Below are 22,787 nucleotides of genomic sequence, written 5' to 3' on the forward strand. Positions count from 1 at the left end.
TGTTTGATATTGTTCTCGAGATTATTGAGTATAATAAAACTCAATGATACTTTGCAATCAGTCTTTTTATTTTGTTATGAATCAATGGATTCTTCAAAGTTAATAATTGGGGTATTACCAATTAGGATGCAAACTTTTTGACTTTGTAATGGGAGGATAGATTTACAAATCTTTCAATTAAGGGACTATAACAGTTTAGTTTGGGATAGATTTAACTTTATATAAGGATAAAAAGATAATTGAATAAATTAAATTATTCCTTTTTATAATATAAATATATCAAACTGAAAATAGAAAAGAGGCTAGGGGTATGACTGTAATAACTTAAAAATTTGCACGCTTCCAGTGTGAGGCTATATCAGAGAAAACACAGTCAGCCGCACTTGGAGCGTCGAGTTGGCGCTTAACTGAATTGATTCAAACGTATTTGAAACATTGCATCCAGGTCCCCAAGAAATAGAAAGAACTAGGGGCTCGCAGATCTCCTTTTGACCTCTTCTGTCTCTAGTGATGGCGTCTGGTTCGCCTCGTAAGCGTATCGATCAGGTCTTGTTCGTACTCTGTATCTTTCAAACTCCTACAATTATTTAACGATTATGTCCCAATTGAAAATTTGAACCGTCCCTCTATTTTTATGTTTCCGCACCAGTGGAAGCAAAATGAGATTAATCTTGACCAAAGTAAATACGAATCTTGTTCTTTGATAAATACCATTATTGACGATGTAAAGCTTTTTTTTATATAAATAAAATTGCATGGGGGGAGTTGATATTGCTGGAAAATAAACCTCGCCCAATAGATTTTTTATTTTTCCCTTTTTAATTTGTTGTAACGAGGAACGACTTTAATTACCATAATCAGTTGAACTATACTATTTGGACTGGGGGGCTTCTGTGGTAAATGGAAATTGAAAAAATAATTCTTATGCCAAAATGGGTTGGGTTTAAAATGGGTGAATCTTCAGTCTTGTATGGTTAAAGTAATATTTTTGTCTACATTTTCTTAATATATCTCTGGTGTGCTGTTCCTGTTTCTATTTCCATTTAGTTTTTTGCTTCAAAGAAGAGAAAATCATTATCACCTGGTTTGAAGAGTGGGAAAGTTGAGAAAGATGCAAAATTAGCCATTGAAGGGTCTCCTAGTGGCAAAGGAACTTTGGACAATTATTTGAGAACTTCACAGGAGGATAATCAAACTACCAAGCCTTCACAGGGAGCTAAAGATTTGTTGGCTAAGCTAGAGCCAGTTAAAAGAAATTTATCATTGGAGATAAATAAATTCTCCAAAGATGAAAGTAAACAGCCCCTGTTATCAGCTCAAGTGCAACCTGAAGCTTTTGAAGTATTTAAAAGCATTCAGAAGGTGACTACTCAGGTTTCATCTGAGGGGGGCTGTGATAGTCTCATTAATGATTGCTCAGTTTCTGCTCATGTCACAGAAAATTCAGATTTGAAACAGTTCGCAAATAACTTTCTATCTTTGTATTGCAGGTATTGTTTGTTTCTTAAAAAGATTTTGATAAGCAGTTGGTATAAGTTGTTGTTGTCTTGCTTTTGTGGCTAACATTACTGAGATAAGCTAGTGTTTAAATCCTGTATTGTGTATAGTGAACTCCATACAAGTGTAAGTTCAACATCAAAGGTAAAGGTGAAAGACCATAAGAGACATGGTAGTCCATCATTAATAGATAAGGAGGAAAAGATACCCAAGAAGAAGCATTGCAATTCCAATCAGTCACAATCAGGAGGTGAAACCACACATTCTAATGCAAAGAATCCTGAAGAAACACAATGTGGTTTAATTGTTAAAAATGAAATGTTTGTTTCACGTTCTTCCCAAGAGGTAAAAATATCATTTTCGAGTACTATTTTGTGAATCTTATGACGTGAAGATATCTGACTTTTGCTATCTAATAATACATTTGCTTTGGTAGATGATGGATTGTGATGGTCCCGTTGCGCTTCAATCAAGCTTGAAAAAATGCAACAATTCATTCAAATCAACTTTGAATTCAACAACTTGCTGTACACCTGGATCATCAATTATTAAAACATATGTTCGTGGAACCCCCAAATCAACATGTGGAAGCTCCATATTTTCTCCTGGAGAAGCTTTCTGGAATGAAGCAATTCAAGTTGCTGATGATTTGTTTGCTCAACCTGATAACCTTCCTGCTCAAGCTGACGAAGGGATCAATTATGCTAAAAGCCAGAATGAGATAAATAATTCTCACAATTTAAGAAACAAAAATTGTGACAAGTTAATGTTGGACGAAGGTGGGAGCAAATTTTGGCATGCAACCTATGATAGGGCCAGAGATTCTTTAAAGGCAATGGAGCATATGAAAGATTCAGATAAAGAAGCATCCCCACTACCTGTTAAGCATTTTGACTTTTTGTGTGAGGACAAAAACTTGGATGGGGGCACCCCAGGTCATGTTGCTGCAGATAGCTCAGAAACTAGGATGCATCGAGTCAGTGAAGTATCTGAAAAGGGCTCTGTAAATCGCATAGGGTTTCAAACAATGAAAATTATAACTCATTATGACCAAGCTCAGAAAATTGAAGTGATGACTGAAGTACAAGCGAAGGTTTCTGTTCATATGTTACAAAAAAGAAAAGTGGATTCATCAAGTCAAGATAATGTTAGTATCACATTGGAATCACCTGATAATGAAATCAAGAAATTAATTGGTACTAACGAATCCAATGAAGAATCTACTCCTTCAAGTTATGTGATGCATAAAGACTGTTTAAAGCTTACCAGTTGGCTTCCTTCAGAAATATGTAGCATATATGAAAAGAGAGGAATTTCAAAACTATATCCATGGCAGGTACATTCAAATCTTTGAGTAACAGTCTTGCTTATTTTAAATTCTACAATTGGATTAAGGATGAAAATGAGGTAGGTGAAGCTGTTCAACTTCCCTGTTATGAAAGATGCATTTGGTTTCTGTATATCTAGGTTTAGATTATTGATATTGAGTTTTAGTTTTTATATGTTTCCATTATGATAGTCATATGCACAATCAATAGACCCCTTTAAGAGATGCCTGAAGTACAAGAGAAGGTCTCATTATATGCATGTTGAAGTGGTATAAGAAGTATATTGTCTAGTTCTGCCAGTTAGAGATAAAACTTAAGAGATAAGGGTGTTGTCCAGGTGGATTTTTTCTGAGACAGCATCGTCCATGAGCTTGTATGTTATTTCTGTTATACTTTCACTAGAGACATAATGTTGCCTGCAGTAATCAATGTTAAAACAGGCAATGTCTTTATACTTCTCAGATCATCCTCAAGTTGTCTACTTCTGTTTGTTTAGGAGAATCAATACTTATATGCTTTTTTACCCGTCTTGCCATTTGATTTTGTTAAAAAATTACTACTTTAAACTTCAAATTTTATCGTCCGTACATCAGGCTAAAAGTTGCAACTTTTGTATTTATTTATCATATTTTTGTCACACCTTACCGAGGCTTTATCTTTTCTGGAGTACCTGACTTTACGATTCCACTTAGTCCTTGTAAATCTAATCTTTGCTGCTTGTTTTTTTCATAGTTGTACAGTTTCGCTGAGGTTGGGACTTTGAAGTTTTGCTTGCATTCATGCTTTGATGCTTTTGGTGCTTTGATATTATATTTAGTTAGATCAAAAGCACGTTGTAACCTTGTTTTCCATTTTTTCAGGTTGACTGCCTTCAGGTGGATGGTGTTTTGCAGAGGAGGAATCTTGTCTATTGTGCATCAACAAGGTATTCTCTTTGAGTGACTAAAATTTCATCATTACTTTGCTTTTTTAAATCTGAAGTTTTCTGTCATAATTGTGTTGTATGTTTAAACTTGTTTTTTTATCACAATCTTCACTGTTGTGCCAGCAATGTAGTTAAATATTTAGAATCTCTAGTATTTTTGGAAAAGAAATATATAATATTTCTTGCTTCTAATGTGTTTACATGGCATTCATACATTGTGTAATCTTTCTTTCTGTGTCACAGTGCTGGAAAAAGTTTTGTTGCAGAAATTTTAATGTTACGGCGGGTAATCTCAACTGAGAAAATGGCATTACTTGTGCTTCCTTACGTATCAATTTGTGCAGAAAAGGTGCTCTTTAAATCGTGATTTTCTATACTGGAAATGTAGATATTGATTACCTATTGATCACTTAATTCTTTGTATTTCTCATAAATTTGGTGCAGGCAGAACATCTGGAAGTCCTTCTTGAACCACTTGGTAAGCATGTGCGTAGTTATTATGGAAACCAGGGTGGTGGAGCACTTCCTCAAGATACTTCTGTAGCTGTATGCACTATAGAGAAGGCAAACTCTTTAATCAATAGACTGCTGGAAGAGGGTCGTTTGTCAGAAATTGGAATTATTGTGATAGATGAACTGCACATGGTATCATGATCATACATTTGTTGGTATTAGTAATTTCTGTTGTGGATGAGTTGTATAGTTACCTTTGACTTTTTGTTGTCCCTTTCAAGTCCTTTAAGCTTGTACTCTTTTAATGGATACTTCGGATGGTTCTCGTGCTTTGCTGACAGGTTGCCGATCAGACTAGAGGTTATCTTTTGGAATTGCTGTTAACAAAGCTTCGTTATGCGGCTGGTGAAGGAGTTTCAGAGTCAAGTAGTGGAGAAAGTTCAGGTATGAGCAGTGGGAAGGTTGACTCTGCTCATGGTCTGCAAATTGTTGGGATGAGTGCTACCATGCCTAATTTGGCAGCGGTTGCTGACTGGCTGCAAGTAAGTGGAATATTAAATATCACCCTTTCATCTTTCCACCACCTCCACCTATTCCTTGATGACTTAATTTTTCATTTTTGTGAAGTATCTGTGTTTGCCATCAATTTTGATGTAAGATGACAACAATGACTACTAGTCAATGTGTCTCAAAAAACGTTATTCTTGAATAGTTTTTTTATATAGTATTTATAGACTTTTTTTCTTCTTCTTTTATTGGAGAGAGTATCTATAAAGTTGAAAGGATTTAAGTAATGAAGGATATAGTTTTATAGAAGCCTAACTAGGTATTTCTATGGTTTAGCTTATTGTTTCAGTCCCTTTTGAGAAGTATTTATGTGTTAAGTTGTTCATTTGTCCTTACAGTAACATCTTGATGTATTGAGAAAGTAATTTAACTTATCTTTCTTTTCTCACAGATTGATATCCACAGATGACAGATCTTTACAAACTCATTTTAGATTATTTATGCTGTACAATAAAATACAGCATTATGACTTAGTAACTCAGCTAATCTATATGAAGCTTGTTTAAGGTGGATATAATAGGTTAAATGTTCAAGCAGAATAAAATTTGTGAGTGTCAATTTTTTGTTCTAACAGTTTTCTCTGATCTTTTCCTTCATACTTATCTTATTTTTTAATTGAAAACACAAAATAATTGCTACAATAACTTTTTATTTCTTGCTTTGAGGAATGATTAAAGGTTCTGCCATCACATTGCTCATCTTTGTTGCTTCTTGCTTCATTATAAGTTAATAATTTTTCATCTATTTTACGCAAACTTGCACACAGGCAGCATTATATGAAACAGATTTTCGACCTGTTCCATTAGAGGAATACATTAAAGTTGGTAACACCATTTATAATAAGAATTTCGACATTATTAGAACAGTTCCAACCGCAGCTGACCTTGGTGGGAAAGATCCAGATCATATTATTGAACTCTGCAATGAGGTTTTGTCTCTTTTTCTCTAATTTTTATTTTAAATAATTCCTCAGCAAGGCATCATTTGGAAGCTGAATAATTATGAATGGTGGGAATGTTTCTCAGGTTGTTCAAGAGGGTCATTCGGTATTAATATTTTGCTCTAGCCGAAAAGGATGTGAATCAACTGCAAGGCATGTCTCAAAGTTCCTCAAGAAATGTTCTATCAGTGTCCACAGTCGTGATGGAGAGTTTGCTGATATTACTTCAGCTATTGATGCCTTGCGAAGGTGTCCTGCTGGAGTGGATCCTATATTAGAAGAAACTCTTCCTTCTGGTGTTGCTTATCACCATGCTGGACTCACAGTATTATATCTGTCCTTCCATAATTTCCATTCATTAATGACCTTTTTCAGTTGACTTCTGTTTCTTTTATTTTTTCTGTTGAATCATGTTTTTCGAAGTTTCTACTTATTAGTTCATAACATTTTGAGCTGTCCTTCTGATACTTGTTTCTGTGCATAGGTTGAAGAAAGAGAGATTGTTGAAACCTGCTATCGTAAAGGGCTTGTACGTGTCTTAACTGCTACATCTACCTTAGCTGCTGGAGTTAATCTGCCTGCCAGGAGAGTCATTTTTCGGCAACCCAGGATTGGCCGTGATTTCATTGATGGGACAAGGTACAAGCAGATGGCTGGTCGGGCAGGTCGGACTGGAATAGATACAAAAGGAGAAAGTGTACGTCTACTTGTTTTCTGATTGCTTTTGTGGTCATTTGAGTAACTCCTATTCGTCTTTGGTTTTATTGCCTTGTGAGTATGTTTTATTCAATCATATCATGCCCTGGCGATTATCTTAGTTATGTCACAGCTTTTCATTTTTTATTTTTTTATTTTTAAGTTTTATGTTTTGATTATTTCTGCCTTGGATATTTTTACGTGAATCTCTGAGCTGTTGAAGGAATTAACTCTAATCTTTCCATCTAGTTTAATATTCTCAAGCAGTTTGTCTTGGAACTAAGACCAATTATTACTTACGGGAAAATTATCCTATCATTTGTGTTTTTCCTGTATGAGGAATGTTGTTTTTCTTTTACAATTGTCAATGAAGATTGAATTTTTCACTAAATTCTTTGTTCTGCAACTGATTTATGTTTTTGAACTATCATTCAATTATAAGCTTTTGATTCTATTTTTGCTCCACAGTAATGCTTTTACATATCCAGGTTCTTATTTGCAAAGCAGAAGAGGTCAAAAGAATTATTGGACTTCTTAATGAAAGCTGCCCACCATTGCATTCTTGTTTATCTGAAGATAAGAATGGAATGATTCATGCAATTTTAGAAGTTGTGGCTGGTGGGATTGTTCAAACTGCTGAAGATGTTCATAGATATGTTAAATGCACTCTTCTCAATTCTACAAAACCATTTCAAGATGTGGTAAAATCAGCACAGGACTCTCTTCGGTGGTTGTGCCACGGAAAGTTTCTTGAGTGGAATGAGGATACTAAGTTGTACAGTACTACACCTCTCGGACGTGCAGCTTTTGGCAGTTCTCTTTGCCCAGAAGAATCACTTGTACCTTTCCTTACCTTTTATATTCAATATCGTGTTTTCATTTTTTGAAGAAGGGCTTTAGTATTCCTGCAGTTTTGAGCATTATTTTGATATTGGTTTCTGTGCATGCCAATTGATTTGTCCCTTAAATTTTGATGCATTGAGGTTAATTTTATATCTTTTTTGCTTGTTTCCTAGACCGTGTTGGATGATCTTTCAAGGGCAAGAGAAGGGTTTGTACTTGCAACAGATTTGCATTTAGTTTATCTAGTGACACCGATTAATGTTGAAGTTGAACCAGATTGGGAATTATATTATGAGCTGTACATGGAGTTGTCAGCCCTTGACCAGGTGACTTTTCTTATTTTGGTATATGTTTGGATGTTAGTTGGAGCTTGTTTAGAGAAAATTGCATTAGCAATCAATTTTTTATTTATCCTCAATATATCTATTTGCAAGCTTCGTAGTCTGTATCTTCATTTTACTCTAAGTAGGTGAATTCAGGGCTGACTTAGTGCCAACTGTGATTTGTGCTGTTAATTTCTTAAGGAGTTTTAAGCCCCATACATTTAAGTGAATACCTCTTCACACTTCTTATATTTCATCACACTTATTAATCCATGTAACTATATTTCCTAATAAATGCTATAATTTGATTTGTTATTTATGTCCTGGTACTTTTGACAGTTACATTTAACATTGTTTCGTCATTTTTTTTACCTAAATTTGTTCCATTTGAGAAGTTTTAGATTAAATGTTAAATGTCTTACATCAATGTTACTAGTCATTTTCAATGTACCATATAGTTTCATATGTGTCCATGTTCTATGTCAATGTTACTAGTTTTTATTCTTTCCAGTATAAATACTGGTATGATATTGTGGGAAAATCCTTGGTTTCTATTGAATATATGTAATCTTGTGTTTTTGTCTTGCTGATGATTGCATCAACATCTTTTATTGGATTGAAAACATTTTTAGTCATTCTATATAATTTTCATGAAATTCAGTCAGTTGGCAATCGAGTGGGAGTAGCAGAACCATTTTTAATGCGAATGGCACATGGTGCACCTATACGCACATCAAGCAGATCAAGAGATGGTAGCAAAGGGTTGCATGCCAAATCTGATTACAGACATGGGATCACCAACAGTAGTATGCTTTCAGAGGAGCAGACAATTAGAGTGTGTAGACGATTTTATGTTGCCCTCATCCTGTCAAGATTAGTGCAGGTTTCATTCTTTGTATTTTCTTTCTTCTGCCAGATGAAAACTAGTGCCTTCCTTAAACTATGTTTACATCCGTTACATTCTTTTCCTTATCTGCGGTCTGAATAGGCTTACATTTATATTTGTTACATTGTCTCTGTTTCTAGCTCCACCAAAGGTATATGAAAAACAAAATTAAAACCACTTCTTTATGTCTTTCTACCCTGTATTTAATATAGACAGCATTTTCATTGCTTAGGTAACTTTATTTCATTCTCTGATTTTTCCTCCCCCGCCCTCCCTCAATTTTTATAAGGATTGGGACCACTTGGACTCGCCCTGTTTGATTTATCTTACTAAATGCATTTTTTTTTTTAACTTCTGGGGTGAAGGAAACTCCTGTGCTTGAGGTTTGTGAAGCTTTTAAAGTGGCCAGAGGTATGGTTCAAGCTTTGCAAGAGAATGCAGGAAGGTTTGCATCTATGGTTTCTGTGTTCTGTGAGAGGCTTGGATGGCACGATCTAGAAGGCTTGGTTGCGAAGTTCCAGAATCGTGTTTCATTTGGAGTGAGGGCCGAGATTGTAGAACTTACTACGATTCCTTATGTGAAGGTAATTGCATTATTTCAGTTACATCTATTAAAGTCTGCAAACTTACACCCCTTGTCAACCTTTTGTTGATGTCTGAGGAGGATTCCTAATCAATTATTTTTTATCTTTAGGGTTCTCGAGCAAGAGCACTCTATAAAGCTGGCTTACGTACACCTCTGGCAATTGCTGAAGCAACCGTTCCTGAAATTGTCAAAGCTCTTTTTGAATCTTCATCATGGGTAGCACAAGGTGAATCTCTCAAAGATTTTTGGTACATTGCTTTTTAAATTAATAATTGTGATATTAGATTGATGGCTGATATCATGTTAATCTGGTATGAAGTTTCTGACAATTAATAAACTTGACCGTGGGCTTGTTTGATTTCTTATTAAACCTGCTTGCCAAAAAATAACTGCTTGGGGCACTTTTTCCCTTTTGGCCAGATTCATTTATCAGATAAAACTTGTATATTAGCTCCAAGAGGAACATGTTATGTTTGCATCTAGTCAAGGTTATTCTTTCATATGGTGGAATACTTATATAATGTTATACAGAATGCAATGATAGATTAGTTGCATTGATGAGAAAAAATGTGTAGACACTGAGGTGATATTAGTTGCCAGGACTCTTTGGTTGCTAGTCTACATAGAGGAAGCACAAAAGTTTAATTGTATTTAAATTCATATGTATATAATGCAAGTTGGTGTTCCTTGTGTTCCAATACCCGTGTTCAAATTTGTTATTTTCTGTAATGGCTGCTCTATTTTCTTGCTTGGTGCGTTAAGAAATAGAACAATTTTGAAAATTTTACCACATGATTAGAAGGTTCAGCACAAAGACGCATACAGTTGGGAGTCGCGAAGAAGATAAAAAATGGTGCACGCAAAATTGTTCTTGAAAAAGCTGAAGAGGCCAGGATTGCTGCCTTCTCAGCTTTCAAATCTCTTGGGTTAGATGTCCCACAGTTTTCTCGACCATTATTATTGACTACTGGTGATAATCCCACTAGGCAAGAAGAAGCAACTACCTTCTTTAGGGATTATACTTCTAGCAGCTTTGTTGATCCAATAAAAACAAACATGGTTTTGGCTAAGCCACATAAAGAAGCAGATGAGAACATGGAAAAAGTTGCTCTGGAAAATGCAGGGGAAACTTTGAGAAAAACTTCAGATGGTGGTTTAGTGGCTTCAGTGGAAGTACACTCAACTACTGCCTTGCAACATAACTTTGTTACTGAAAATCTAGAAGTACCAACTGTAGGATCAGGAATTGGAGGTGTTAAGTGTAACGCTAATGTTGAGCAAATAAAAAATGCAGATACAACTCTCTCTATTCGGCCAGAAAAAAATGGTATTGGAAACATAACACCTAGTGGTCATCTTGATAAATTACAAGATCGGCCCAGTCAAGGTCTGTGTCTTTTCAAGGACAGTGCTTGGACGAAGGGTCCTATTAATGCAACAAATACTCCTGGAGGATTTAATCATTTTTTGGATATCTGGGAAGCCACCCAGGAATTCTATTTTGATATCCACTATAACAAACAATCAAAAGTAAATCATGGTGCTCTCTTTGAGATATATGGCATCGCAATCTGTTGGGAGAATTCTCCTGTGTATTATGTCAATCTTCCTAAGGATCTGTTGTCATCTGGCAGCAAAAGAAATGATGGCTTGGTTATTTCTGGATCTGATGATAAGAGTGATTCTCTACCTCCTGAGCGTCAGTTAGAGATAATGAAGCAAAGATGGAAAAGAATTGGTGTGATTATGGAAAAAAGAGATGTTAGAAAATTTACTTGGAATTTGAAAGTTCAGAATCAGGTGCTTAAGTGTGCTGCAGTTTCCGCTCAGAGATTTGGTTGCCGGAATCTTGTGGGGAAAAGTTTAGGACTTGAACTCATCGACAGCCTGTACTCGTTATCTCCGATTTATGTCAAAGATGGAATTGACTTGTGCATTGTGGCTTGGATTCTTTGGCCTGATGAGGAGAGAAGCTCTAATCCAAACCTGGAGAAGGTAATTCTTTGTTTCATAGTAGCAAACTTAGGTTGAAACTAGCCATTATAATTTTCTTTTGAAGAAACAAGTTATTGACGTACTCAGTGCTAAAATATATTTCATATCCATTTCAATATTTCTCAAGTCCAAATGACGTTTATCTTTGTCGTATAAGTAATAATTTTTTCTTTTGTTATTGTTCAATACTGGCTTCTAATGTTGTAATAATGGTAAATTAGGAAGTTAAGAAAAGATTATCCACTGAGGCTGCAGCAGCAGCTAATAGAAGTGGTCAGTGGAAGAATCAGATGCGGAGAGCTGCACATAATGGTTGCTGCCGCCGGGTTGCTCAGACACGTGCCCTATGTTCTGTTCTCTGGAAGTTGCTTGTTTCTGAAGGACTTGTTGAAGCGCTTATGAACATTGAAATTCCATTGGTAAACTTTTTGCAGTTCTTGTTATGTATTTCAAAAAGAAAAATATCTGAACTTGGCGTAGGAAAACCTTGAAGTGTTAGGATCTGGTCAAGTTTTTAGAGAAAAGTTGATAAGTCATCCAAATGAAAAGTAAAATAAATACATGATGTTGGACTGGTTCTGCTTTTGGGTTTTCAATTGTGGTGTACAATCATTCTTAAGTTTTGGTTTCTGTATATTTACTCTCCGTGGCCTCTTATTTGATTGTTTCAACATATATGCATGCAGGAGTTATAAGTAGGGTGCTTGATAACCTATATTACCTTATGTGGGTATTTTATTAAAGTTGTCTTCTGAATTATTGAACAATAATTACAAAGTAATTGCTCTCTTTAATTTTTGAGTTAATCTTAAATAGTTGACACTAGTATAATGGTTGCTTCTGTCTTAGGTCAATGTCCTTGCTGACATGGAGCTTTGGGGAATAGGTGTCAACATGGAAGGGTGTCTTCAGGCCCGTAATTTGTTGCAGAAAAAGCTTAGGTATCTTGAGAAGGAAGCTTATAAATTGGCTGGCATAAAATTTTCATTATATACAGCAGCAGATATTGCAAATGTCCTGTATGGACACTTGAAGCTGCCAATACCTGAAGGGCACAACAAAGGGAAACAACATCCTAGTACTGACAAGCATTGTTTGGATCTTTTAAGGTACTGAGAAATATTGGCTTAGTTTTCTTGTTATACTTCACAAAACATGGAGCTGATCTTCTATCCAATATGTTGGTGGGGAACCATTTTTCAAATAATTTCCAGAATATCTATAAGTTTTTTCCTTTTAGTTAGGTGATAATCCCAATAAGTTGTGGCTTACTCTAACTTGCTATTGCATGATCATTTAGAAAAAATGAATTTGAAGTTGTGAGATTATTACTATTTATTCCAGTGAGTGCTCATTGTATTTTTAATATATATTTGATTTTTGTGGTCATGCATTCTCAACTTTCTGCAGCCCAGCAAATTAATGGATTTATTTACTCTTTAGGCATGAGCATCCTATTATTCCAGTAATTAAAGAGCATCGAACATTGGCAAAGCTCTTAAACTGTACACTGGGATCAATGTGCACACTAGCTAGGCTATCTACAAGTGGGCAAAAATACACACTACACGGTCATTGGCTCCAAACATCAACAGCTACTGGTCGACTTTCAATGGAGGAACCTAATCTTCAGGTTTGTGTCTTACGCTACTGATTTATCTATCTGTACTTAAGTTGGTTTTATCTTTTAGGGTGATGTGTTATTAATTTATTTATTTCTTTTGAGTTTTGCAGTGTGTTGAGAATATGGTTGAAGTCAAAATAAATGATAAGGATAAATGTGAAGACAATTTAGATGCTGATCACTACAAAATTAATGCTCGTGATTTTTTTGTTCCCACCCAGGTAAATATTATTTAGTTGTCTCGTGAATTTAATATATTTATGTAATTATCGGATATTGACTCAATAGCTCTTTTGACAAATTATTGAAAAAAACTTGCCATTTACGTTCATAAGGACCTGCATGGAGGGAAAAAAGATTAAGGAATGATTCAAGTAACATAATCCAGCTAGCTTGGGATAAGGCTTAATCAAATGAATGTTTCCAGAAACTTGAAGATGAATTGTTCATAATCTGTACTAACAAATTAGCTTCTTGCCTAAATGCATAAAAAAAATGCAAGCTTAAAACAAACTTTTCGTTTCCTATCTGACAATAAAATTACAAAATGAAGAAGATTAAACTAAAAGCCTCAACAATTTGCTGCAAAAACATAAAATTTTCATATGGTTGGTAGGGCAAAACAAAAGTTAACTGCTTACCTTTATACAAATGAATGCTGCTGAAACTTCTTCTGACATTTTGAATGATATTAGACAAAAGTCACCACCACCAGAGAATACTGTTGAGTGGCCACCTCTTGGTTAATAGATGGGGAATGAGAGTAGGTCCATTATAGCAATAAGGACTTTGGTCTTTGGGCTTTTGGAATACACAAATGTTGTGGGCTTAATGTATGAAACACTATATTGGTACTCATTTATCAAGCCTTCTGAAGAAATTCCTGGTGACATAGAAAAGATTGCTACAATAGAACATGGGCAATGGACCTTATACTTTGATGTTTTTGTTGTACTGATATCAAGTTGTTATGAGGTATGCACCTTTTGTGAGTCTGTCCCTAATTTTGTTTTTTCTTCTTTTCTCTTTTTGTAGGAGAACTGGTTATTATTAACAGCAGATTATTCTCAGATAGAATTGCGGCTCATGGCACACTTTTCTAAAGATTCCGCTCTGATAGACCTCCTTAGTAAGCCAAAAGGTGATGTTTTTACCATGATCGCAGCAAGATGGACTGGAAAGCCAGAAGATTCTATTGGCTTGCATGAGCGAGAACAGACCAAAAGGTTGATCTATGGCATTCTGTATGGAATGGGTCCTAATACTCTTTCAGAGCAACTAAATTGCTGTTCAGATGAAGCTAAAGAAAAAATTAAAAGCTTCAAAAGTTCTTTTCCTGGTGTTGCAGCCTGGCTTCATGAAGCAGTTTCATCTTGCCAGCAAAAAGGGTGAGGACATCTTATCTCTTCTTTGTTGCAGATTGTTGTCATTGGTTTTTTTCCCCAAAAGAAGGACAAAGATGCTGTGTTCCCTTGAATTTAAGAAAAGCATTACCCTTGCATTATCATGCCGGCAAAACTCTTTTCCATTATCACTCAAAGTTTTTGTTTATTAGGTTTTAGTGTCCCTTTCAAAATTTATATTTTTTGTCTTTTTTTTTTTTTTTTTTTAGTCTGTAGGAGTAGTTCTGTAATATATAGATCTTCGTTTATGAGGCTGTGGCCCCAGTAAATTTGGCTGTGAAAATTGTGTCACCCAATCAAATTTTAGTATTTGTTAATCTTAGTGATTGGAAATATAAGTTCTAATTCCTATTGGTTATCTTATGCTCTCTTGATTCCTACTGCTCTTGACATCTTTATGTTTTTCATTGTAATCTGAATATTGGAAATGTATCTTGTAACCTGTTTTATGTTTGTAAATCTTGAAAAATGAACCTTCTAATTTGTATCACAAGCAACATGTGCGCCTTCTCTTAATCTTTTATGTTCAAACGTATGAAGTTGAATTTTTCAAAGAAAAAGGAATTGCTTATGCATTTTTCTACTTTGAAATGTCATTCCATGATTAATTTTCCTCCATACCCTCTGCTTTTAGGGGCTATATTAGTTTGCTAATATCTTGTGTACTTGTATCTAGATATGTGGAAACCCTAAAAGGAAGAAAGCGGTTCTTGTCAAAAATCAAATTTGGAAATTGTAAAGAAAGATCTAAGGCTCAGAGGCAAGCAGTGAATTCTATTTGTCAGGTAGAATAATAGTTCCATAATTCCACTCCAGCACTTGAGGAATGGGACAGGGTTGCTTTAGAGTTAGCATGAATCTCTAATTGATTGATTGACAACTGCTTTCTATAGGGATCAGCTGCTGACATTATCAAGATTGCAATGATAAATATCCACTCTGTCATTGTTGAAGGAGTTTATAGGTCAGAAACTACCTCTGCAGCTGCAACTAAGTTTCAGATGCTGAAGCATCGCTGCCGAGTTCTTTTACAGGTTACTTTTGGAAATTGATAACTTGTCTCTTTAATTATTGTTTTCGTTCTTGGAGAACTTCATGCAGTTATAGAATTTTGAAGAAAAATCTGAATGTTTGTTCATTCTGTGAGATTATTTAGTGCATCAAGTCTATCATTTATTTTTGTCTCTATCAGGTTGTAGCTTTCTATATATGAATTGTATTGATAGTCTTGGTGATTGCTACCTAGGTACATGATGAGTTAGTATTAGAAGTTGACTCAACTGTGGTTAAGGAAGCTGCATTGTTGCTACGAAAGTGCATGGAAAGTGCTGCCATGCTTCTTGGTATGAGTTCATCCAGATGTTTGATATTATTACTAGTTTGAGAACTATTTTCACTGTGTTTCATACTTCTCTCAGTTCCTTTGCATGCCAAACTCAAAGTTGGAAGAACATGGGGTTCTTTGGAACCTATTCAAGCTGATAAAGGTGCAGATATTGTGCCTGATTTATAGAAGAAGAGTCTTTATTCTTGATCGAAAAGGTGCTTGATGACTATGGAGAGTAGATTGAAACTAATGTACATAATGTTTGATTGATGGGTTAAATCTCTAACAGGTGAATACTTCAGGTATCTTATTCCCATAATATTTTCTTATAGCAGAGAAGCTGCTTATATACACAGTGAAGCAAAATTTTCCTGTGGTAGGGGGTTGGCTTTGACTGGCCCCTCTAGTTTCAGTTCTCTAGATCTTAAAGGAAAGTCATGAAAGAACCTGTAATGGTATAAAATCTCTGCATGAGGCTACTCAACGTAGTTTCTGATTTATTTTGTGGAACAGTGGTATCAGTAAATTGTCTTACCGCCAAAGTTCACTGTTTCCCTCAAGTACACACCTTTTACAATGATATACAGCAAGGATTCCGACAAATCTAAAAGGAAGTTAACCCTGAATATTGTGATTGCTACTGCAAATGCTGGTGGCCTATCACGCTTAATTTTGTTTCAACAATGTGACATGCTTTCTGATTGCTGGATTCGGCAAGCATAGCGGAGTGTTTGAGACAAGCATCCATACAGGTCAGTTTATTTTGCACTCTTTAAATTTAATCTAGTTTACATTCCAATTTCTTTTTAGTTTAGTCCATGATGTTGATGTGATGAGCATTTGTAGGCAGCGAAATATGAAGCTGTGGTGTTATTGTATGTATAAATTATTAACTAACTTAGGAACGATTAAAGAAAAAGCTGAAAACGTAGTTATGATGGACTCCAATGCTTTTGGCCCAGTTATCCATCAAATTTTGAAAAGAAGAAGAATAAATTGATTTCTCATATGTTTTCCTCTCTATTTAAAAGAAACAGATATGAAAATGCAGCTATTAATATGCTTTTACGTGATGGAATGAAATATCATACTGTTCCTTTTGTAGGTAGGTGATTTAAAAGTTATTTGCTAAATTGCTGTGGGCTCCATCTCCCAAATTCTGACCACAGCTTTTGCTGACATTTTTGTTCTAAAATTTAAAGTTGCAGTTGTTCGGTTTCAAACAACTGGAGATGTGGAAAAAATTGAGGGCTCGATGTCAGTTACAATATTCTGCATTTCTACTTATGCGCCATTAAGCTTACCAACCAGAATGATCTGGTGGGTGTGCAGGTGGTTACACTGGCCATCAGTTATGGCCCACCTTCCAGTCTTATCTGTGGGGTTACTGACTTGCTTTTAAGGTTCAAAACTTTCTATACTTGACACGGTAGATAGTGCATGTGCACATTTACACATGGGGAGATAGTTCTTCTCTAATTCATATTCACCTCTTTTGAAAATGTAGATCTCCTTTACAGATGTTGGTTAATGATTTATTACCTTTGAAAAATGCTAGAAGACAATTTTAGTCAAACTTTTTAATATTGAAAACTACAAAATTCTTTTTTATCATTTAGTGACACCAGTCATAGGGAGTAGATATTTTAAAAAATGCAAATGTTTGCATATAAGAAGTTTTCAAATGATCCATCATATCTATATGTGTTTTAAATTTGGATATGCCTTATATGAGTTAAGGCTTAGTAAAAGTTGTGCCATGAATTGTAATGTGTAGTCTTCATGTAAATGATATTTAAAGTTAGCAATTTTAAGTCTGTTGTTACTTTCTTTTTAAAGTGTGATTATATTTGAAGTCTTTTGATCATGTGTTATCTTTTATTTTATCTCAACTACCATGGTTCCTTATTGAACGCAATAGGTTTTTATCTTTATAGTCTTTGTAAATATCATGATGGTGTTATCAATTAAATTCACCTCGACCTTTTTTTGTATAGATTGATTCACATCTATATTGTTTCTGATAATGACAGATTCACCATACTTGGTTGTATAGCTTTTGTCTCTTTAAAGTTTCTTTGTTTTTGCTATTATAGACAGCCGGTTTCTATTGTAATTTTCTTCTTTTTATCATCAATATGTATCTTTTTGTTTCCTATCAATAAGAAAATGGTGTCTGATGGAAACCTCCATATGAAATGATGGCCTTTTAAGTAACAATATTATGAAATGATGGCCTTTTTAGTAACAATATTATAGCAACTTCATGGTATGAACTATGAAGGTTCAGCACATTTTCTCAAACGTTATGTGGCAACAAAAAGGAATTTTTTTTCCCTTTTCAACTTTGTGAAGGAGGCCATCTATATCAGGGATCTAAAGGAAGTTTGATTGGATATAGGAATGAGTGGTGCTCAGGGTTAGTTGATAGGTAAAGGCTTAACATCGCTTGTAATCTGCGAGTGCTTGTGGAAGAAACAATCACAACTACAAATACAAGCATGACCATAAACATAATTTATTGCAATTTATATTCAAGGGTATTCAAACATAGGACCACTTGATCAACATAGCTTTCATACCATATTAAGGAACCATTTGACTTTAAAACATTTGTTGATTGATAGGAGTCCAACACTAGTATCAAAGAAGGATACTAACACATTTTATAACAATGGAATCACCGTCTTGTTGGTTAGTTTGTTAGATGATTAGAATTTTCAGAATATATTTTGATTTATTCTCCTTATGGCAGGAAGCTGCAGAAGATTCAAACTAATCAGTGAGTATGAATTTAATCATAAGTAGATTTTTCGTAAACAAAACTGCAGCAAACTTTATAAGTACATGCATACCGAAGGTGAGCTACATTATTGTATAACTAAACAGGTAATATTTTAAACTGATCCAATTCGAAATCTGCTGATTGAATAGATGGAATAAGATGGTCTGATTCTATTCTGCAGGCTTCTTGTTGGGAACCCAGACAATGTGATCTTCAGGAAGGAAATGACAGATAGGAACAGTCCCTGGCTTAACTTTGAGCACTTGGAAAGCTAAATGCTTTGGGTTCCATGCTGATGTATCTGTGTGGCAGACTGCTACTGCTTGGGCTTTTGTCCCATCGGTACCTTCCAAAGGAACCATGTAAGCCCTGGTGGTTTCAGTTGCATGACAGTAGAATACAGCATATGCATAGTTCTGCTTGTGGCAGACTACAGATTTGTCACTTGGCATCTTCTTCACTCCTGCTGCTATTGTATACTTCTGCATCTTACTTCTTTTTTCCACCTCTGTGGAAAATGCCTGAACACCTTTTCCAAGCTTGGAAGTGCTGAAGTCAATCATTGATTCGAGTGAAGTTGCACAATATTTTTCCTCTCCTTTGATGCTGGGTTCTTCACAGTTTTTTATTGTGTTTTGCATTATCTCAGCTTCCACTGATCCAGGTTTCACTGAAAATCGGTTCATGATTTCTGGCAATTTTTCAGATGAAAACGGAATTGATTTGGAAACTTGGCGAGGTAAGAGAGTTGCTGTATTTGAATTTTTAGTGAAGTGCAAGTTCATCTCTGTCCCGACTTTCATGTCCTTCTCCAAGAAGAAAAGAGCTACATTTGGGTCATCATGGAGTTGATCCTCACTGGCAGCGTAGTTGTAATCAAATGGGTTTGGCCCTGGTTTTACTCCAACATAGACTGGCTTTCCTTTGCCTCCTGTGTTCACAGATACTCCTCCTTTGCCAACACTAACATTGGTTTTCCCTCCGGGCTTTCCAGTATTAACGCCCACTCCTTTGCCTTTGCCTCCAACACTCACATGGGTACCACCACCTTGCTTTCCTTTTCCGGTATTCACATTTACTCCGCCCTTTCCAACGTTAACAGAAGTGCCTCCAGGCTTTCCTTTCCCTGAATCCACGTTTACACCACCCTTACCTACACCGACAGAGGTGCCTCCTGGCTTTCCTTTCCCAGCATCCACGTTGACACCGCCCTTCCCTACATCAACAGAGGTACCTTTCTCTTCCAGCAAGTCTGCAAACATTGTAACAATATTAGAAAAGAGCTAATCAAACCGAGAATAACGTAATAAAACTTCTGATCATAACAAACTACAAACTTTCTCCTCATGGCGTCTTTTGAACTGTCAAAACTTTTGTTTGTTAGACAATAAAAAGAAAGCATATTTCACTTATTTAATATTTAGCTACTTTGACTATTATACTTTCTTCATTATATCATGGTTTCCATAAGTTATTAACCTCAAATGATTGAGAAAATTCATTTTTACAGGTCCACGGAACAGAAAACTAGTTTTCGATTTCCATGGAAATGATTCAAGAGAGAGCAGGATTCAAAATACTGACCAGGGTGTAGGAGATCTCTGACAGCTTTTGGCATTGGAGTATTCGGCAATACAGACTTCCAGTAAAGTTCCGGAGCCAGAGCAGCATGGCTGGCCACCAGTGCAACCTGCAACACAAACACACACAAAATCTCATTAGACAAACACAAAATTCTAAGAGAAGCTCTTTGCTGAAAACAATGCAAGTTCTAAGAAGCATACGGCGAGAAATGCTAGGATTGGCAAGAAACTAAACCCCATTTAGACTTGAAGCTACTCAACACAAAGCTGTTGGTTAAGAGAGAATATGAGCTGAAACCTATGCTTTACTTGTTAGGAAATAGCAACTGGGGTGCAACATTTATAATAGGAGAAAGGATGAACAGCACCGTACCACCACCATGAGCAGCTGGTTTAATTATCTTTCAACTGTCCCTGGCTGAATTAATTGCAAGATTACTCAAGTAGACAGGTGGTAGGGTAATAGAGTTCAATTTCATTTTGGAAATACCCTCTGATAAAAAAAAATATGAAAACAAAAACTACTCTTTGAATAGCTACTTGCTTGTACGTCTTGTCATTCAATGTTGATGTGTAATGATCTAGATACTTCAAGCTTGGAAGGGAGTGGCAGTGAAGCAACTTTAGTTTTGTGGACTTTTGGATCAAAATCAAACAGACAGTTGCCCAAATTTATTAGGGTTTAGTAGAGGTTGAGAGTTGTTATCTTTCATTCATTTTTGGTACTGTCATATCATACCATGAATCTCTCTACTTGCATTTCAATCTTCTCCTCCATATGTATATGGGAGATGGTAGTTAGAGTTATCATTCTCCAATGGGTAAAGAGTTATTATGGGTTGCAATATTTAGCTTAAATTAGGATATGGATTTGAACATAGATATTAGATATATTTTAATCAAGTAACCTTGAGTAACTTGTTCTAATACCTAAAAGTTGAATTTCAAGTCAAATTTCTTGGTTAAGTGAAAAATCTTTTGAAAGGAAAAGCAATCTTAAGAAATGTTAAAGGGTAAGTTTGTTTTCCTATTTTTGCCCCATCCTATTCTTATCATTTCCAAAATACACATTTATTTTCCTATAATGAAAATATTATTATATTTTATTCAATTGTTTTTAAAACTTCTAAGTTTGTTGATTTAACTAAACACCTCCAAAAAAAAGTTTAGAAATTAACAAAAACACCCCTATCCATCCACATTTGTCAGATTTTGGCCACCACCATCGGAAGGTGGCCGAAATCTAGTATAATAATGCACTATCGGCTGGATCTGGCAGGTAGTGCGTTGATCTAGCCTTTTCTGGCTAGATCCACTGTAGATCTGGTTGAAAAATATCATATCTAAGACTAAAGATCTGGCCATTGACCACCAAATCTCTGGCCGTAGCTAGTCGTCAACGACAGTCATATCTTTGACCGTCGTTGACGACCAAACATGGTCAGATCTAGCCGTCAATGGTTAGATCTAGTCGTAAATCTGACTTTTTCTAGCTAGATTCACGGTGGATCTAGTTAGAAAAGGTCATATCGATGCACAACCAGCCAAATCTAACATTTCATACGCTCATACTATGACTCCGCCCACCTTCTGACGGTGGTGGCTGACTGTCGGTATTTAATGTGTAGGTATGGGTGTTTTCATTAATTTTTAATATTTTATTACAGGGTGTTTAGTAAATTAATAAACTTATGAGGACATTTTTGTTAATTTTTAAATTTTCCTCCGTACTAACTATCCAACTCTTACGTTTTTTAAAATATTATCTAAAATACTAAAATAAACGTATCCGACAAGTTGTCAATCAGTCATTAGTGTGTTTGTATTCATGTGATGAATGCTACTAAGAAAATTATTTTAGTATTATCAAACGTAAAATACTAAAATAAACAGTCAGCCACCACCTTTTGACGGTGGTGGTTGACTGTCGGTATTTAATGTGTAAGTGTGGGTGTTTTTATTAATTTTTAATATTTTATTACAGGGTATTTAATAAATTAATAAACTTATAAAAATATTTTTGTTAATTTTTAAATTTTCTTCGGTACTAACTATCCAACTCTTACGTTTTTTAAAATGTTATCTAAAATACTAAAATAACGTATCGACAAGTTGTCAATCAGTCATTAGTGTGCTTGTATTCATGTGATGATTGCTACTAAGAAAATTATTTAAGATGAACGATTTACCACGTGTAATCAGAGTGACCCATTTTCTTTCTAGTTTCTGCTATAGGACTAGTCCACGTTACAGTTGGGTCATAATCTAATTGCAGGCCTTTAAGTTTGAAAACCTAATTCAGAGGCGCTTTATTGATTGTCTGCTTGGTGGATGCTTAATGAATTAAAAGCTGTTTTAGAATTTAGAGTAAAGCTTTTATTTGAAAAAATAAATAAACCGAAAATGTAGNTTCGAAAGGAAAAGCAATCTTAAGAAATGTTAAGGGTAAGTTTGTTTTCCTATTTTTGTTCTATCCTATTCTTATCATTTTCAAAATACACATTTGCTTTCCTATTATGAAAATGTTATTATATTTTATTCAATTAATTTTAAACCCTTTAAGTTTGTTGATTGAACTAAACACCTCCAAAAAAAAGTTTAGAAATTAACAAAAATACCTCCACCTGTCTACGTATGTCAGATTCTGGCCACCACCACCGGAAGGTGGCCGAAATCTAGTATAATGACTCATTATCGGCTGGATCTGGTTGGTAGTGCATCGATCTAGCCTTTTCTGGCCAGATCCACTGTGGGTCTGATCGAAAAATGTCAGATCTACGACCAGAGATGTGGCCATTGACCACCAGATCTCTGGCTGTAGCTAGTTGTCAACGACAGCCATATCTTTGGCAGTCATTGACGACCAATCACGATCAGATCTGGCAGTCAATGGCTAGATCTAGTCATAGATCTAACCATTTCTAGCTAGATCCACGGTGGATCTAGCTAGAAAAGGTCATATCGATGCACGATCAGCCAGATCTAACCTTTCATACGATCATACGGTGACTCCAGTCACCCTCCGA

The 22,787-nt window shown here is 35.4% G+C and overlaps 2 protein-coding genes across 10 annotated transcripts; one reads left to right on the top strand and one right to left on the bottom strand.

The window, feature by feature from the left end:
- Window positions 1-408: 408 nt before the first annotated feature.
- Window positions 409-18,254, top strand: LOC116124380 (helicase and polymerase-containing protein TEBICHI). 9 transcript variants are annotated; one of them, XR_004127207.1, is made up of 29 exons: window positions 409-546; window positions 1,048-1,490; window positions 1,608-1,842; window positions 1,934-2,833; window positions 3,686-3,750; window positions 3,994-4,099; window positions 4,195-4,395; window positions 4,545-4,745; window positions 5,537-5,698; window positions 5,796-6,035; window positions 6,195-6,407; window positions 6,895-7,245; window positions 7,423-7,575; window positions 8,234-8,455; window positions 8,824-9,042; window positions 9,153-9,270; window positions 9,844-11,039; window positions 11,261-11,458; window positions 11,889-12,148; window positions 12,483-12,672; window positions 12,774-12,884; window positions 13,699-14,051; window positions 14,743-14,851; window positions 14,960-15,100; window positions 15,313-15,409; window positions 15,485-15,682; window positions 15,907-16,145; window positions 16,596-16,796; window positions 18,149-18,254. XR_004127207.1 is itself a non-coding variant. In XM_031410106.1 (27 exons), the coding sequence occupies exons 1-26, from the start codon at window positions 511-513 to the stop codon at window positions 15,577-15,579; spliced, it is 6,615 nt and encodes a 2,204-aa protein (XP_031265966.1). In that variant the 5' UTR covers window positions 409-510; the 3' UTR covers window positions 15,580-15,608; window positions 15,696-15,833. The 9 variants fall into 9 exon arrangements, 4 of the variants coding, with proteins under 4 accessions (XP_031265966.1, XP_031265967.1, XP_031265965.1 ...); XR_004127209.1 differs by having other exon boundaries at window positions 16,602-16,796; XR_004127208.1 differs by having other exon boundaries at window positions 15,981-16,145.
- LOC116124381 (BURP domain protein RD22) lies at window positions 18,183-20,077 on the bottom strand. Its single transcript, XM_031410109.1, has 3 exons — window positions 19,963-20,077; window positions 19,763-19,868; window positions 18,183-19,430 (listed from the first exon to the last, which is right to left on the bottom strand). The coding sequence occupies exons 1-3, from the start codon at window positions 19,999-20,001 to the stop codon at window positions 18,349-18,351; spliced, it is 1,227 nt and encodes a 408-aa protein (XP_031265969.1). The 5' UTR covers window positions 20,002-20,077; the 3' UTR covers window positions 18,183-18,348.
- Window positions 20,078-22,787: the final 2,710 nt, after the last annotated feature.

The sequence above is a fragment of the Pistacia vera genome, unplaced genomic scaffold (assembly GCF_008641045.1).
Source record: "Pistacia vera cultivar Batoury unplaced genomic scaffold, PisVer_v2 Contig152, whole genome shotgun sequence".
In the NCBI taxonomy this organism is placed as follows: Eukaryota; Viridiplantae; Streptophyta; class Magnoliopsida; order Sapindales; family Anacardiaceae; genus Pistacia; species Pistacia vera.

What these genes read in the sequence shown, in the direction of transcription:
- LOC116124381 (XM_031410109.1), bottom strand. Translation starts at nt 20,001, where the DNA reads ATGGGGTTTAGTTTCTTGCCAATCCTAGCATTTCTCGCC. An exon ending in CAATCCTAGCATTTCTCGCC is followed by an intron (nt 19,869 to 19,962) that starts GTATGCTTCTTA and finishes TTTGTGTTGCAG; the next exon opens with GTTGCACTGGTGGCCAGCCA. An exon ending in CAGAGATCTCCTACACCCTG is followed by an intron (nt 19,431 to 19,762) that starts GTCAGTATTTTG and finishes CAATGTTTGCAG; the next exon opens with ACTTGCTGGAAGAGAAAGGT.
- LOC116124380 (XM_031410105.1), top strand. Translation starts at nt 511, where the DNA reads ATGGCGTCTGGTTCGCCTCGTAAGCGTATCGATCAG. An exon ending in TTTCACGTTCTTCCCAAGAG is followed by an intron (nt 1,843 to 1,933) that starts GTAAAAATATCA and finishes TTGCTTTGGTAG; the next exon opens with ATGATGGATTGTGATGGTCC. An exon ending in TGGAGGAACCTAATCTTCAG is followed by an intron (nt 12,673 to 12,773) that starts GTTTGTGTCTTA and finishes TGAGTTTTGCAG; the next exon opens with TGTGTTGAGAATATGGTTGA.